Source organism: Cnephaeus nilssonii (assembly GCF_951640355.1).
Source record: "Cnephaeus nilssonii genome assembly, chromosome: 1".
Taxonomy (NCBI): domain Eukaryota; kingdom Metazoa; phylum Chordata; class Mammalia; order Chiroptera; family Vespertilionidae; genus Cnephaeus; species Cnephaeus nilssonii.
The window spans coordinates 55,594,877-55,609,184 of NC_137072.1; the positions used below are offsets into that span (position 1 = coordinate 55,594,877).

At 39.6% G+C, this 14,308-nt stretch overlaps 2 protein-coding genes across 6 annotated transcripts in view; one reads left to right on the plus strand and one right to left on the minus strand.

Moving 5' to 3' along the window:
- HPGDS (hematopoietic prostaglandin D synthase) overlaps positions 1-4,698 on the plus strand; it is a 29,328-nt gene extending 24,630 nt beyond the window's left edge. For both annotated transcript variants that reach the window (XM_079772452.1, XM_079772453.1), the window contains exon 6: positions 1,452-4,698. In XM_079772452.1, the coding sequence (XP_079628578.1) occupies positions 1,452-1,616 (165 nt within the window). In that variant the 3' untranslated portion in view covers positions 1,617-4,698. The remainder of the gene's footprint in view (positions 1-1,451) is intronic.
- Positions 4,699-6,837: 2,139 nt separating this feature from the next.
- SMARCAD1 (SNF2 related chromatin remodeling ATPase with DExD box 1) overlaps positions 6,838-14,308 on the minus strand; it is a 105,876-nt gene continuing 98,405 nt past the window's right edge. For 3 of the 4 annotated variants that reach the window (XM_079764839.1, XM_079764838.1, XM_079764840.1), the window contains 3 exons: positions 13,689-13,871; positions 12,644-12,753; positions 6,838-8,727 (listed from right to left, as the gene is read on the minus strand). In XM_079764839.1, coding sequence (XP_079620965.1) covers positions 8,666-8,727; positions 12,644-12,753; positions 13,689-13,871 — 355 coding nt within the window. In that variant the 3' untranslated portion in view covers positions 6,838-8,665. The remainder of the gene's footprint in view (positions 8,728-12,643; positions 12,754-13,688; positions 13,872-14,308) is intronic. The other variant, XM_079764837.1, reaches the window with a different exon arrangement.

Below are 14,308 nucleotides of genomic sequence, written 5' to 3' on the forward strand. Positions count from 1 at the left end.
ATCATCCTGATACGCCAAGGTTTTGGGTTTGATCCCGGTCAGAGCACTTTTAAGAATCAACCAATGAATTCATAAATAAGTGGAACAACAAATCGATGTTTCTTTCTCCCTCTCTAAATAGATAAATACAAATTAAAAAACAAACAAACAATGAATTCCATAGGGACAACTTGCACCCTATTCCTTTACATCCTGCAGTGTAAAAGAACAAGGTAAACAAGAAGATGAGATGATCACACAAACCATGAAGACAGGACATTGTATAGGACTAGTGTGGAATCCTGACTAATGCAGTGAAATGAAAAAAAAAAAAGGGTACTATTCTAAATTAAAGAGTTAAAGGACACAACCAGATGAAATGCATGGTCCTGAAATGGATTCTGCTTTGTCCTATGGAGAACATTTTGGAACAGATGGAAAAGTATTGATTGTGTATTAGATAAGATGAAAATATAGTCAGAGAGATGAAGGTTAATCAAGTTACAAGAGTATGTACTGCATCTTACTAAAAACGCACACACACACAGAATACCACCTTATACACAGGAGTTAATATTAGTAACCTCTGAGTGTTGGGAATATGGTGTTATCTGTAATTTTCTATCATACACACGTTACTGGACCTTGAATGCCAGATTCTTGAGTCTCAATTTCATAGAAATGAGCACTGAACTCAGTACAAGATCAAGCAGATGGAGTTTACTGAAAAGTGTGCACAAGGGATTTGATCAGAAAAAGAGAAGTTCTTGTAGATGGCTTACTTTGGCATGGATGCAGGACTTGGGAATGAGGATGAGGTCAGTTGTCCCACAAAGGTCATCTGGCGGCAGTTGATCCTGGGGTAGTCATAGGATGTTTTCTTTTGTAAAACATATTTTTACTGATTTCAGAGAGCAAGGGAAAGGGAGAGAGAGCTAGAAACCAATGATGAGAGAGATGCATGTCCCCCTACTGGGGATCGAGCCCGCAACCTGGGCATGTGCCCTGACTGGGAATTGAACGTGACCTCCTGGTTCATAGGTCGATGCTCAACCACTGAGCCATACCCACCGGGCCACAGGAAGTTTTCCATGGTCAGTGGGCCCATAATAATGCTTGTACAAACATTCTAGTTACCATTTAATTGACAAAACAACTACTTTGCAGAATATGATGTTAAGAAAGGATGTTATCGTCGTACAATCATTCCTTTAAGGATGTGGTGAGGTTCATTTTAACTACAGAATTTTACTGAAACCAAGAAGTCATAGTCAGGCCTGTAAGATGGAGTTTGTTTGTTTGTTTGTTTGTTTATTTTGTAAGATGGAGTTTAGATGTGACCCCTATACTGTCTCACGCATTCCACTTTTGTAATAACAAAAGATTACTTTGAATTAAAAAGAAACTATTTTTTAGATTAAGAAGTTATGCCTTTTACATTCAAGTGGAAATTTCTGTTTCCTTTAAATCAGGTAACTTGGGCAGATTTCTACTGGGAAATTTGCAGCACTACCCTTTTGGTCTTGAAACCTGACTTGTTGGGCACCCATCCCAGGCTGGTGGCAATACGGAAGAAAGTCCAAGCCATCCCTGCCATTGCTGACTGGATACGACGAAGGCCCCACACCAGACTCTAGGGGTCCCTGCTGCCTCCAACTTTGCTGTTCGCTCCCATCAGATAAGAAGCTACATCAGCCTGTCTCCCCTCTCCCACTCCATCAAGACTCCCTTTTGCCATATTCTGTTGGAAAAGAAAAAAAAAAGTTGCCAGTATCCATTCCCCCGCCTTTCCCACCCCCACCCCGCTCCCAATTCTTAGAATACTTACAACTGAGGGAAAATAGTTTAAGGCAGGCCTCACCTTGCACCAGTTCTGTCATGCATTAATTTTGGCCACAATAGCTTATTAAATAACACAATCCCCCTGAAAATGGTTTGGACTTCAGTTACCATGGTAACTGTGAGTAACTGCATTAAGTATAAACCTTGTTGCTAGCTCTTCAGCCCACAAATCTCTACGTAAATAAGATGCACAGCAAGACCATGACCAATGATGTGTGTGTATATATATATATATATATATATATATATATATATAGAAAAAGAACTCACTAACGAAGATGAAAATGCAATAAAGAAATGAAAGTGAAACAGAATTTTTGGACTGGAACCGGGATTCTTTGTCAGCCGGAATCGAAGAATTTTTGGACTGGAACCGGGATTCTTTGTCAGCCGGAATCGAAGAATGAATCCACGGACAGAGGGTAGTATAGCAAAAGTGGAGATTTATTGAAAAACAAGTACAGACTCCCACATGGGGAGAGGGAAAGAGTCCCATAGAACAGACTCCCACGTGGGGAGGGGGACAGGGTCCCACCGACTTCCTGTTTCCAGCTTTTTTATAAAGGCTGCAGTTCCTGTGTCGACATCCCCTCTGATTGGTCAGTATTCCCTTTTGAATTGGTTACTATAGTGACTCCTGAGGCCCTCCTCCCTCATTGTCCCCCTATTCCTTCTGGGCTTTCTTCCTTCTCTTCATTTTGCAAATATAGACCTTTCTTGGCTACTTCCAGTTCCCTTGTCTTATGGAAATATACCTGTTGCTGCTCCCTTGTCTTATGGAAATGTAACTGCACCTGGCTTCCTTGTGTTATGGAAATGTACCTTCTCCCAGTCTGTAGCCCTATGTGTTTTTTTCCCATGGACCCCAATTCTAAAAATTCCCTAAACCTGCCTATGTTCCCCTAAAATTCCTGCTTCAAAAGGTGATAATGCTGGGGTGAAATTCAAACTGAACATAAATGGAAAGAGCTGATTGTGAGAATGTTGACACTAATGCAGTTCAAGAGGCTGATATGCAGCCACAACTTGGTGAAGGCACACTTACTAACATAAATGAGGAAAGTGGCTTTGACAAAGAGGATATCCCGGCCTGGCTGGTTTGGCTTAGCGGGTAGAGCATCTGCACATAAACTGAAGGGTCACAGGTTCGATTCTGGTCAAGGGCTATCACCCGCCCCAATGGATGTGTCTCTCTCACATCGATGTTTGTCTCTCCCTTTCCCTTCCATTCTCTCTAAAAATCAATGGAAAATATATCCTTGGGTGAGGATTCACAACAACATTCCCATCCCAGGGAAGGTAAAATTGGTGTAAAACTTCCTATTAAAAGAGCAGATACCTCACCAAAGATATACAGATGACAAATAAGTGTATGAAAAGATGCTCAGTATCATATATATCTGGGGAATTGCAAATAAAAATGAGGTACCAATACATACCTGTTAGAATGGGAAAAATTCAAAACACTGATAACACCAAATGCTGGCAAGGATGTGGAGCAACAGGAACTTTCATTCACTGCCGATAGGAATGCAAAATGGCACTCTTAGATATTTACTAAAAAGAGCTGAAAACTCATGTCAAAACAAAAACTTGCACTTAGATTTTTGTGGCAGCTTTATTGATAATTCCCAAATTTGGAAGCAACCAAAATGTCCATAAGTAGGTGATTGAATAAACTGTGGCACATCCAAACAAGAGAATACTATCCAGCACTAAGAAAAAAAATGAGCCATCAAGCCATGAAGACACGGGAGGAAACGCAAATGCACATGAAGTGAAAGAAGCCAATCTAAAATGACTGCACAGTTGTGCTCTGCCTCTCTGAGCACACCTGAGCATTCCCCTTCCCCTGTGTCCCTCCAGGCCTGTTACCTTTGCCTTTCTCTCTCTAAGCTCCAAGGGTCCTTCTGCCTCTGTAACTTTGGTTTCCTGAGCCTATGTTATGCCCAGATTTCGTGATCCCCAAAGACCACCAGGGAGCCGAGTCCGATGCAAAAGCAAAGAGCCTTTAATCAAGCTAGCTTGAGCTCAGTCCCACACGCGAACACACACCGGCGCAGCGGCGAGGTGGGGAGAGAGAGCGAGCTTCAACAAGACAAAGGTCTTATGGGGGTCTGGGGCAGAGGAAGGGGTGGGCTCCTTAGTTGGCTGACCTCGATTGGTCAGCTCCAGGTCAGGGTTTTATTTCAGGGTTTTTCAGCAGGGACTTATAGCAGGTCCTTCCGCGCAAAGGTTAGGGAATGATTAACCCATTCCCGGGTCTGAGCTATGCCTTGCTACTTCCTGATGGGGAAAGGAGCATGCTACGGTATAGCCTAATTTGGACCCAACTGCTTTCCCGCGGTCTTTCCCGGAAGGGAGGCTATTCTGGGGACAGGATGAAAGGCCTTGCACAAAAATGGAGTCTCTGACCTTTCACCTACACAACCCAATTGGCTCACTTCTACTACCTCTGTAACTTTCTAAATAAACTTTCTTATAATTTGGGAAAAACAAACAAGATAAAATGACTGCATACTATATGATTCCAGCTATTTAACATTCTAGAAAAGGCAAAACTATGAAGACAGTGAAAAGATCAATGGTTTCCAGGGGCTAAGGGTGACAGAGGGATGGATAGGTAGGGAGGGTACTGAGGATTTTTAGAACAGTAAAACTATTCTGTATGGTACTTTAATAGTGGATTTCTTTGTCAAACTATCAAATGTACAATGCCAAGAATGAACCCTAACATAAACTATGGTCTTTGGGCGATTATGTTGTCAATGTAGGTTCATGTATCATAACTGATATACCATTGTGGTGCTGGATGTTGATAGTGGGGGAAGCTGTGCCTGTGTATAAGGTAACTGTACTTTCTGCTCAATTTGCTATGAACCCAAAACTCTAAAAAGGTATTAAAATAATGCTTGCAAGTTACACAAAAACAGTACTGTTCAAACTACTCATATTTACAGAAATAAAACTTTCTTAATGTTAATACTTTACAGTATACTGAAATTAGTTTTACTACTTATTTCATTTGCTTATACATTTAGAACCAATGTTTTTAATGTGTTAACAAAATTTTTTAAATGTCATGAAACCATCACTTTCCCAATGACTAAGATTTTGCAAATTTCAACTTGATGTCATTTTTACAGCCCCATACTATCATGGAAAAGCAAGAAGTGTATATATAACAAAACTGTAGAAATAGAAGCCTTCCAAAGTACTGTATTTATGTCACGTTGCACAGAAACGAACTAATGAAATACATGGTCTTACACTTGAAATACAGGGCAGCAGAAGGAAAATGTAGCCGAGCAGCCACAGGGAGAGGAAGAAAGGAATAGCAGAGCCTAGCTTAACATACTCTTAAGGGGCTTCTTCTCTCCCAGCAATGTCCCATGAAATGGGGGAATGTTAAATGCTTTATACATTACTAAGGATTACACATGAAAACAAAGTGTATATTCTTATATAGTCAATGGCTGTGAATAAATGATAAAAGTTATTGGTGAATCTCACTGCAAAGTACTCATGTCATCAAGGCAGTTTAAAGAAAGCATATTTCACAAAATAATCCTACCTAATAGACAAATATGCAAATTGACCACACCTTCGCTACGCCCAAGCCACGTCCACCAACCAATCAGGACGAGTATGCAAATCACCCAACAAAGATGGTGGCTAATTTGCATATCAAGAGCGTAGAAAGAAGACAAGAGCTGCAGAAGGGAGCAAAGCTGCGGAGAAGCAAGCAAGCTGGGGGAGGAGAAAGGAGGAACGGAGGTGGGGCCGGGGGAGAAGGGAAAAGCAGGCGGGCTGGCAGAGAAGGCGGGGCGGGGAGAAGGGAGGAGAGCAGGCAGGGCGGGGTAGAGTGCAGCAGGAAACCCTATTGCAGGATTTTTCCTGCAACGGGAATGCTAGTTTTACATAATAGTCTAGATCAGTGATGGGCAACCTTTTGAGCTTGGTGTGTCAAACTTCGCCAAAAAACTGAGCATAACTTGGGTACTGTGTCACTTTGAGGAAAAAAACATTATTTCGCAAATGTTTCATCCTCAGGAGCAGCAAATGTTTCATCCTCGGCAAGCGGCCGCCTCAGCGGCTGCGTGTCATCAGAAATGGCTACGCGTGTCAGTGCTGACACGTGTGTCATAGGTTCGCCATCACTGGTCTAGATAATACAGGTAATAACTCTTCCTCCCTCTTAAACATGTTCATTTTCCTGCACGTGATTACATTCTGACAAGCTTTAATAAAAAAAATAAATTTCATAAAAAACAATGCTTATCTGAAATTATAAAAATTCAAAATAAATGATCAGTCCCACTTGTTTACACAAATCAACTCAAATATGCAGTCAATTCAAATAAATGAAGTCATAGCACGTTTCAGAAGGCAGTATTTCATTTAAATCATAGCATCACCTTAACCTTTCAGGTCATCACTTTTTTGCTGAAGGACAATACATTCCATTATCCCATCCTGCACCCAAAGTAAATGTCTCCTCACTGAGCAAGTGAGAGAATATGAATGATTCAGAGCAGAAATTGAATTGTGTATTATAATCAGAAAAAAACATATTTTGGGAAGAGTTAAAAAAAATCAATTTAATTTCATGAACTATTTAAGGGTCTCACTTAAGGTCACACAAATAGAAACCAAATCTCTTGATATTCCTATCTAACCAATATACAATAACACCAATAACTTGGAACAATATTAATGTTTCAATATCAGTACCTATTGGCATCAATTTAAGACTAAGGGTGTCAGGAATACAATTGTGAAAACACGTAAGGTATATGTCTACCATCGTTGTGTGACATACTAAAAAAGGCTGCTTCAGTTGGTCAAGATATTACTCCAATAACCATGGCCTCATATGCTCTCTTTACTAATTAATGGATTATATTTACTGACATCAGCCAAATGAAGGCACTCATGAGAACAGATCCCTACGTAATAAATTCCAGTTTATTGAGAAATGGACAATATAAAGCACATAATATGACCTAATTTGTGCTCAATATTTTTTATTTTTAAGGGTAAAGGAAGGGTTAAAAAGTATTAAAAAGGGTGTGAAAATGCAACTTTAAGATCACAAATATTTTTATTAAGCCCCAGACATAATAAAGCATTACAGGGAGAACCCAACTACATTTCATTGAAGATAAAAATATGGTTTTAACAACTAAAGAAATAGACTATCAATGAAGATACATTAATACAGAAAAGTTATGAGAAATCTATTAGTAATATTTTAAAAGGTAATATTCTTAAAAAAATGACAAAGTAATTTGGGTACTGTGACGCAGGAGGAGACAGTAATATTTGCCGATTCCTTTTAGTTCCCATACTAAAATAAATGGAGTATCTTTAATACACCATCAAGATTGGGTAAGTGTACTGAGTCATGATTTTTCAGAGTCCACCATATCTGAAGAATCACTATCAGAGTTTCATTAGCCTTCTAACTACAGAGGACTACATTACCCTAGCATCTTAGCAAGTCAGGATGCCTGGTAAGTATAATCTCCAATTAACAAATTTTTGATTTATAAATAACTTTATTTATAATGGTATTTACATAATAAAAACAAAACACATGAAACTCACAAGTTATACAAAGAAATTGATGTGTAATAAAAACAGCAATATAGACTGACAGGCAAAAATTTAAAGAAAGACTTAATAAAGAGTTAAATATCAAGTAGACAACTTTACTTCTTCTAAGTTTCACTTTGTCACCCACACTGAATTGGAATTGAACAATGGCTCTCTCTTCAGGAGGTCCTGTACTGGAATTTCTGGAACCTGGTAAATCATATTTTGCTAAGAATGTGAAGTTAATGACCTATTTCCATGCAGTACCTAATGCTTCCTTAACATGAAGTCACATTCAGTCTGCTTTGAAGTGAAATAGCCTGTTAATCTGTTCTGCCAGGCTAGAAAAAAATGTCACCAACATTTTGCTGATGTGTGGAGATGTGGCAGAATAACTACTATTTAGAGAGTAAAGAGAACTGGAGCAGAAATGAATGGGCAACAGTCTCAAGAGAAGCAAAAGCCAGGAGAGGGAAATCAATGAAAACATGCACAGGAATGGGCAGAGTAATATACGCACAATTAACGCAGTTGGGAAATGAACAGAAGGAATTAATTATTCCATGGAGCAAGATAAGGGCTTCTTTAGATACTATTCACTGGAAAACAACTTAGTGCCTAGCCAAATGTATTTGTTTTAACAGAAGTAGTTGGGAGGACCTGGGGGTGTCAGTATATGGAATGCCACCTTTAAATTCAGGTTGAGTTCTTATTGACAGTGGTGAACATCTGCTTCAAATAGCAATAAAACGAAAGCTATATAATCTATACAGCTGTATTCTTTAAACCTAACGTAATAAAAAAGAACTTCAAACAAGACAAGCAAAAACAAGACATAAGCATTGTCAAATAAGGCACATGTAAAAATCTACACACATTATCCAGTGAAAGACAATATATATATATTTGGAGGTAGAAATAATTACAAAAATACTGACATTTCTAAAGCATTAGCATATTTGTTACAAACAATCACCAACTAATCCCCATTCAGAAAACTGTTTTTGTAAAATGATTATTCAACATCTTTAGGACTACATATTTGTGGCTTTTATTGAAACTTTATATGTGAGCTTTGGGAGAATTCAGTTAGTGGCAAAAAAGTTGTCCATACTATGAGAAATGTAATATGGAAATTATAAAAAGTTACAAATGTTCATAAACCCCATGGTCATCATAATGTAAATGTCCTTGAGTGCACCAAGTTGATTATTTCCTCATCAATCAGGAATTCACAATTCTTATTTCACAGGCCCATTGACGTTTTAAGTAATGTGGCTATATCTGCTGGCATGCTCCCTTCGTCTCCTGCAGGTTAGAAAGTGGCATTAAGAGTTTAATAAAAATACTTTTAAATATTTTATAAAATATATTCTTTCTCTCCAATTTTTGCTACTCTGGTGAATTCCTAATCATCTTCCAAGGCCCCGTTTGCTTCAGTGTCATTTCCTGTTAAAAATCTTTCCAAATCTGTCTGGCTGGTGTGGCTCAGTGATTGAGTGTCCACCCATAAACCAGGTCACAGATTCCATGTCAGGGCACACCATCAATGTTTCCATCTCTCTCTCCCTCTCCCTTCCCTGTCCTCTCTTTGAAATCAATAAAAACGTATTTAAAAATAAATAAATTTAAAAAATCTTTTTGAATTCCTCTGTACATTAGAGCTACTTCCTCTGTGCTCATGCTCCTATTGACAGTACGACATCATAGACTATGTTGCTGATTTGATATCCTATCTAATAAAAGACTAATATGCAAATTAACCATCACTCTGCTACACCCACCAGCCAATCAGGAGCGAGTATGCAAATTAACCCAATCAAGATAACTGCGGCCACAGAGCGAGCAGGAGGCTTGGGTTTGCCCGGTAATGGAGGAAGCCAAGCTTTCTGCATACCCTGGCTGGCCTAGACCTCCACTCAAGGCTACAAAGTTTCAATTGTAGAAGATAAATAAATCCCAGATACCGGGGCCTTTGCTTGGGTAGACGGGGGGCATGGCCGGCCTGCAAACCACCACAGAACCCTCGCCCAGGCCGCCCCACGCCCCAAGGGAACCCCCACCCTGATCCGGGACGCCCCACGGTCAAACCAGCTGGCCCCACCCATGGACCAGGCCTCTATTCTAATAAAAGAGTAATATGCAGATTGACCATCACTCCAATACACAAGATGGCTGCCCCATGTGGACACAAGATGGCCACCACAAGATGGCCAGGCAGGAGAGGGCAGTTGGGAGCAACCAGGCCTACAAGGGAGGGCAGTTGGGGGCAATCAAGCCTGCAGGGGAGGGCAGTTAGGGGTAACCAGGCCAGCAGAGGAGGGAAGTTGGGGGCAACTGGGCCTGCAGGGAAGGGCAGTTGGGGGGGACCAGGCCCGCAGGGGAGGGCATTTAGGGGCAAACAGGCTGGCAGGGGAGCAGTTAGGCATCAATCAGGCTGGCAGAGGAGTGGTTAGGGGATGATCAGGCTGGCAGGCAAAAGCAGTTAGGGGCAATCAGGGAGCAGTTGGGAGCCAGCAGTCCTGGATTATGAGAGGGATGTCCGACTGCCCGTTTAGGCCCAACCCTACCAGGATTGGGCCTAAACGGGCAGTCGGACATCCCTCAAGGGGTCCCAGATTGGAGAGGTGCAGGTTGGGCTGAGGGACTCCCCCACCCCATGCATGAATTTTGTGCACCGGGCCTCTAGTATTACCATAATACATTTCAGTGTAGTAATTTGATAGTTTATTGTAGCAGTAGATAAAATAAACCTTTATCATAATAAAAACCATTTTATTTTAACTAAGCCAATATTTTATTCTGTACACTGTTGTAAGAGCAGTGAAACAGTCTAAAAAATTCTATGTTTGTGCCAGAAAGGTGACAACAATCCAAATATAACGATCCCAGTGTGGGACTGGGCCTAAATGGGCAATAGGACATTCCTCTCAATCTAGGACTGCTGGCTCCCAACTGCTCCCTACCTGCCTTCCTGATTGCCCCTAACTGCTTCTGCCTGCCAGCCTGATTACCCCCTAACCACTCCCCTGCCAGCCTGATTGATGCCTAACTGTTCCCCTGCCAGCCTGTTTGCCCCTAACTGCCCTCCCCTGCAGGCCTGGTCACCCCTAACTGCCCTCCCCTGCAGGCCCGGTCACCCCCAACTTCCCTCCTATGTCGGCTTGGTCACCCCTAATTGCCCTCCCCTGCTGGCCATCTTGTGTCCACATGGGGGCAGCCATCTTATGTATTGGAGTGATGGTCAATCTGCATATTACTCTTTTATTACATAGGATAGAGGCCTGGTGCATGGGTGGGGGTTAGCTGGTTTGCCCTGAAGGGTGTCCTGGATCAGGTTGGGGCGTGGGGTGGCCTTGGCGAGGGGCCTGGGGCGTGGGGTGGCCTGGGGCGTGGGGTGGCCTGGGCGAGGGGCCTGTGGTGGTTTGCAGGCCAGCCACAACCCTCGGCGACCCAAGCAAAGGCCCAGTATCTGGGATTTATTTATCTTTTACAATTGAAACTTTGTAGCCTGGAGTGGAGCCAAGCTTCCTGCTTGCTCGGTGGCGGCAGCCATTTCTGTTGGGATTTATGTATCTTCTATAACTGAAACTTTGTACCCTGGAGCAGAGGCCAAGGCAGGCCAAGGCTTCAGAAGCTTGGCTTCCTCCATCACTGGGGGAAACCCTAGCCTCTTGCTCTTTTCAGCTCCATGACTGCCGCCATATCTGTTTGGATTTATTTATCTTCTATCATTGAAACTTTGTAGCCTTGAGTGGAGGCCTAGGCCGGCAAGGGCAGGTGGAAAGCTTGGCTTCCTCCATCGCCAGAGAAACCCAAGCCTCCCTCCTGCTCTCTGTGGCTGCAGCCATCTTGGTTGGGTTTATTTGCATGTTTGCTCCTGATTGGGCTTGTGGGCGTGGCTTGTGGGTACAGTGGAGGTATGGTCAATTTGCATATTACTCTTTTATTAGCTAGGACTAGTAGATTAAAAGGTTAATTTTTTTGTTACTAAATGTTATTTTTTTAAATTTTATTTTATTGTTTAAAGCATTACATATAGTAGTACATATATATCCTTTTTTCCCCCATAGACCTTCCCCCAGCCTCCCCTATTCACTGTTATTTTAAATAAATTTTAGCAAATAGATCAGATGTTGTGGAAAAAAACATTATAGTAATTTCACCAACATAAATAAATATTACATATCTACAACTATATTCTACAAATTTAAATCCAAGAGTCACTGCTCACAATGTTTGGTGAATGGTTAGCACTTGAGTACACCTCATTGAATCTCACCAGGTAATTGGTTTTGTTGTGATGTGGCCTGACTTTATGTAGCAGTTTTTGTTTTTTAATTGATTTCAGAGAGGAAGGGAGAGGGAGGTGAGTGATAGGGTGGGAGGCTTTTGTTTGCCTTTTACATATTTTGAATTTTGTATCTTTTCATATATTTGTATCTTTTCATATATATGTGTTTAAACTTTTAAACTTATAAAACTAAAAATTATTCTTTTCAAAAAGGTGGAATTTGAGGGTTTTTTCCTAAAGCCAATTACTTCCATCAGAAATTATTAAATTTTTGAAAATATGCATTTGATTATACTTAGTGCAATAAATATTTGCTAGTCAAATATTAATGTAAATAAATTCATATTATACCATCAATTTTAAATCTTTTGATTCATAAATATTACTATGTAAGTAAATCATGATATTATAAAATTATAGATCCAATTTTTTTTAAAAATATATTTTATTGATTTTTTACAGAGAGGAAGAGAGAGGAATAGAGAGTTAGAAACATCGATGAGAGAGAAACATCGATCAGCTGCCTCTTGCACACCCCCTACTGGGGATGTGCCCGCAACCAAGGTACATGCCCTTGACCGGAATCGAACCTGGGACCCTTGAGTCCGCAGGCCGACGCTCTATCCACTGAGCCAAACCGGTTTCGGCATAGATCCAATTTTAATTTATTTCTGGAATGTTTTGGTATCAGAGATAAGGGATAGAATAGACAGAATTTTCCAAAATCAAAGTGTTTATTTACATCAATTCTGGCAAAATTATCTTAGTTATTGTTGTACTTTTGAAATCAGTATCTTTCTTTTCTCCTACACCATCCCTAAACTGTATGCCAGTTAAGGACCCAGACCATCTTTGTTACCCTTTTGTATTGCTAATTTGTTGTATTTCCATATAAATAAATACTGAGGTTTCTGCTTATAAACAACTTACCTTCATCTACTGTGGTCATATCTTGCTCTAGTTTCAATTTCTGTTGGTTAATTTTTAGCATAGATTCTTCAATCGTCCCTTGGCTTATTAATTTTATAACTAGTACTTCTCTAAAAAATAAAACATATGTCCATTGGTTAATAAATATAAAATGTTTGGATACATATGAACTATATAAATCATCTTAAAGTTCTATAAGAATATTTTAAAAAATGTGTAACAAATATATACATAAATTTGAATTTCTTTATTCAAACTACTTCAAATTGACATTTTCTGAGCATGTCACTTTCAAACATCCTTGCTTACTAATCCAAGAGAAGCGAGAAAGAATTTGTACTTTAAAAAGTATTGGGTTTACAACAAACAGTTCTGGGTTCAGATAGGTAATAGCATTTTAAAAAGGAACATGCTTTAATTATTAGGTTCTTAGAAATAATTACATGGGAGGTTTGAATTCCACAACAGGTACTGATAACCTATTTGGTTTATAAATGAATATATCAAAATGTCTTGGAAATACTGTCAAATACTCCACAAAGAAAACATTGTCTGCTGTTTATATGTGAAAGTAGAGTTGAAGTGTAGATATTTTTTCACATCTATATGGTCCTATGACCAATGTCAATAATAACATCACCTAAAATAGCTACAACTCAAAGAATCTATTTCCTAAGAGTAATTGGGTAGCAAAAGTATGTATATTACCAAGTCTATCTGACTCTTAAATGGTCTAACAAGCAAGTATTTTTAATTATTAATCATTTCAAAGGCACTGGATCATTGATAATACAACCTTTTCATTAGCTACAGAACTATTTGGGTTGGGGTGGGAGGTTATTTTGTTGTAAAAACTAGAATAAATTGAATAGGTTACACAGTGAAGTTCATATTCAACACTGCTCGTATAAAAATACATCAGCAGCCATGCTTTGATAAAAAATATAAAAACTAAGTCAGGACAGCTGACAGACTATATTCTCATAGTCCATACACAATAAACTTGCATTTTATTAAAAAATAAATTTCAACTGAAAACACTTACTTAGTCTGGCCTACCCTATGGCATCTATCTTCTGCTTGTTTATCATTGTAAGGGTTACAGTCGATGTCGTGAAGTATAACAACATTTGCTGAAGTCAGGTTTATTCCTAAGCCACCAGCTTTTGTTGACAGCAGAAACACAAAGATATCCATATCGGTATTATACTCATCAATTAAATGAATCCTGTAGGATAAATATATTAGGTTACATCTCACCAAAAGGTATATAATTAAAATGAAAACAATCACATCACATGAAAAATAAACTTGAAGATGTAAATGCATGCTTTTTGTATTATAGTTACGTTACCTGCAGCTATATTATTGAAAGATCTTCCCAATTCAACTTCTTTTCTATACCATTTATCTCTACTAATTCTTACTTAAGTCAACTATTCAGATTTGATTAGTTTCTGAAGGACTATTTTGTCCTTTGTTTAATGGTTCTGGCTTCTCTAAATTCTACATATGGCTTTTCAATCTTTAACCTTCTCCGAAGTCTGTCAACTGCTACTAGTAGACAATGTAAGTATGAACTGACTCTCAAGATCAAGCTGTACTGGTGTAATCTCTTTTAGCATGACTTCCTCACTGTAATGGGGGGGGGGGGGGGGGAGGGGC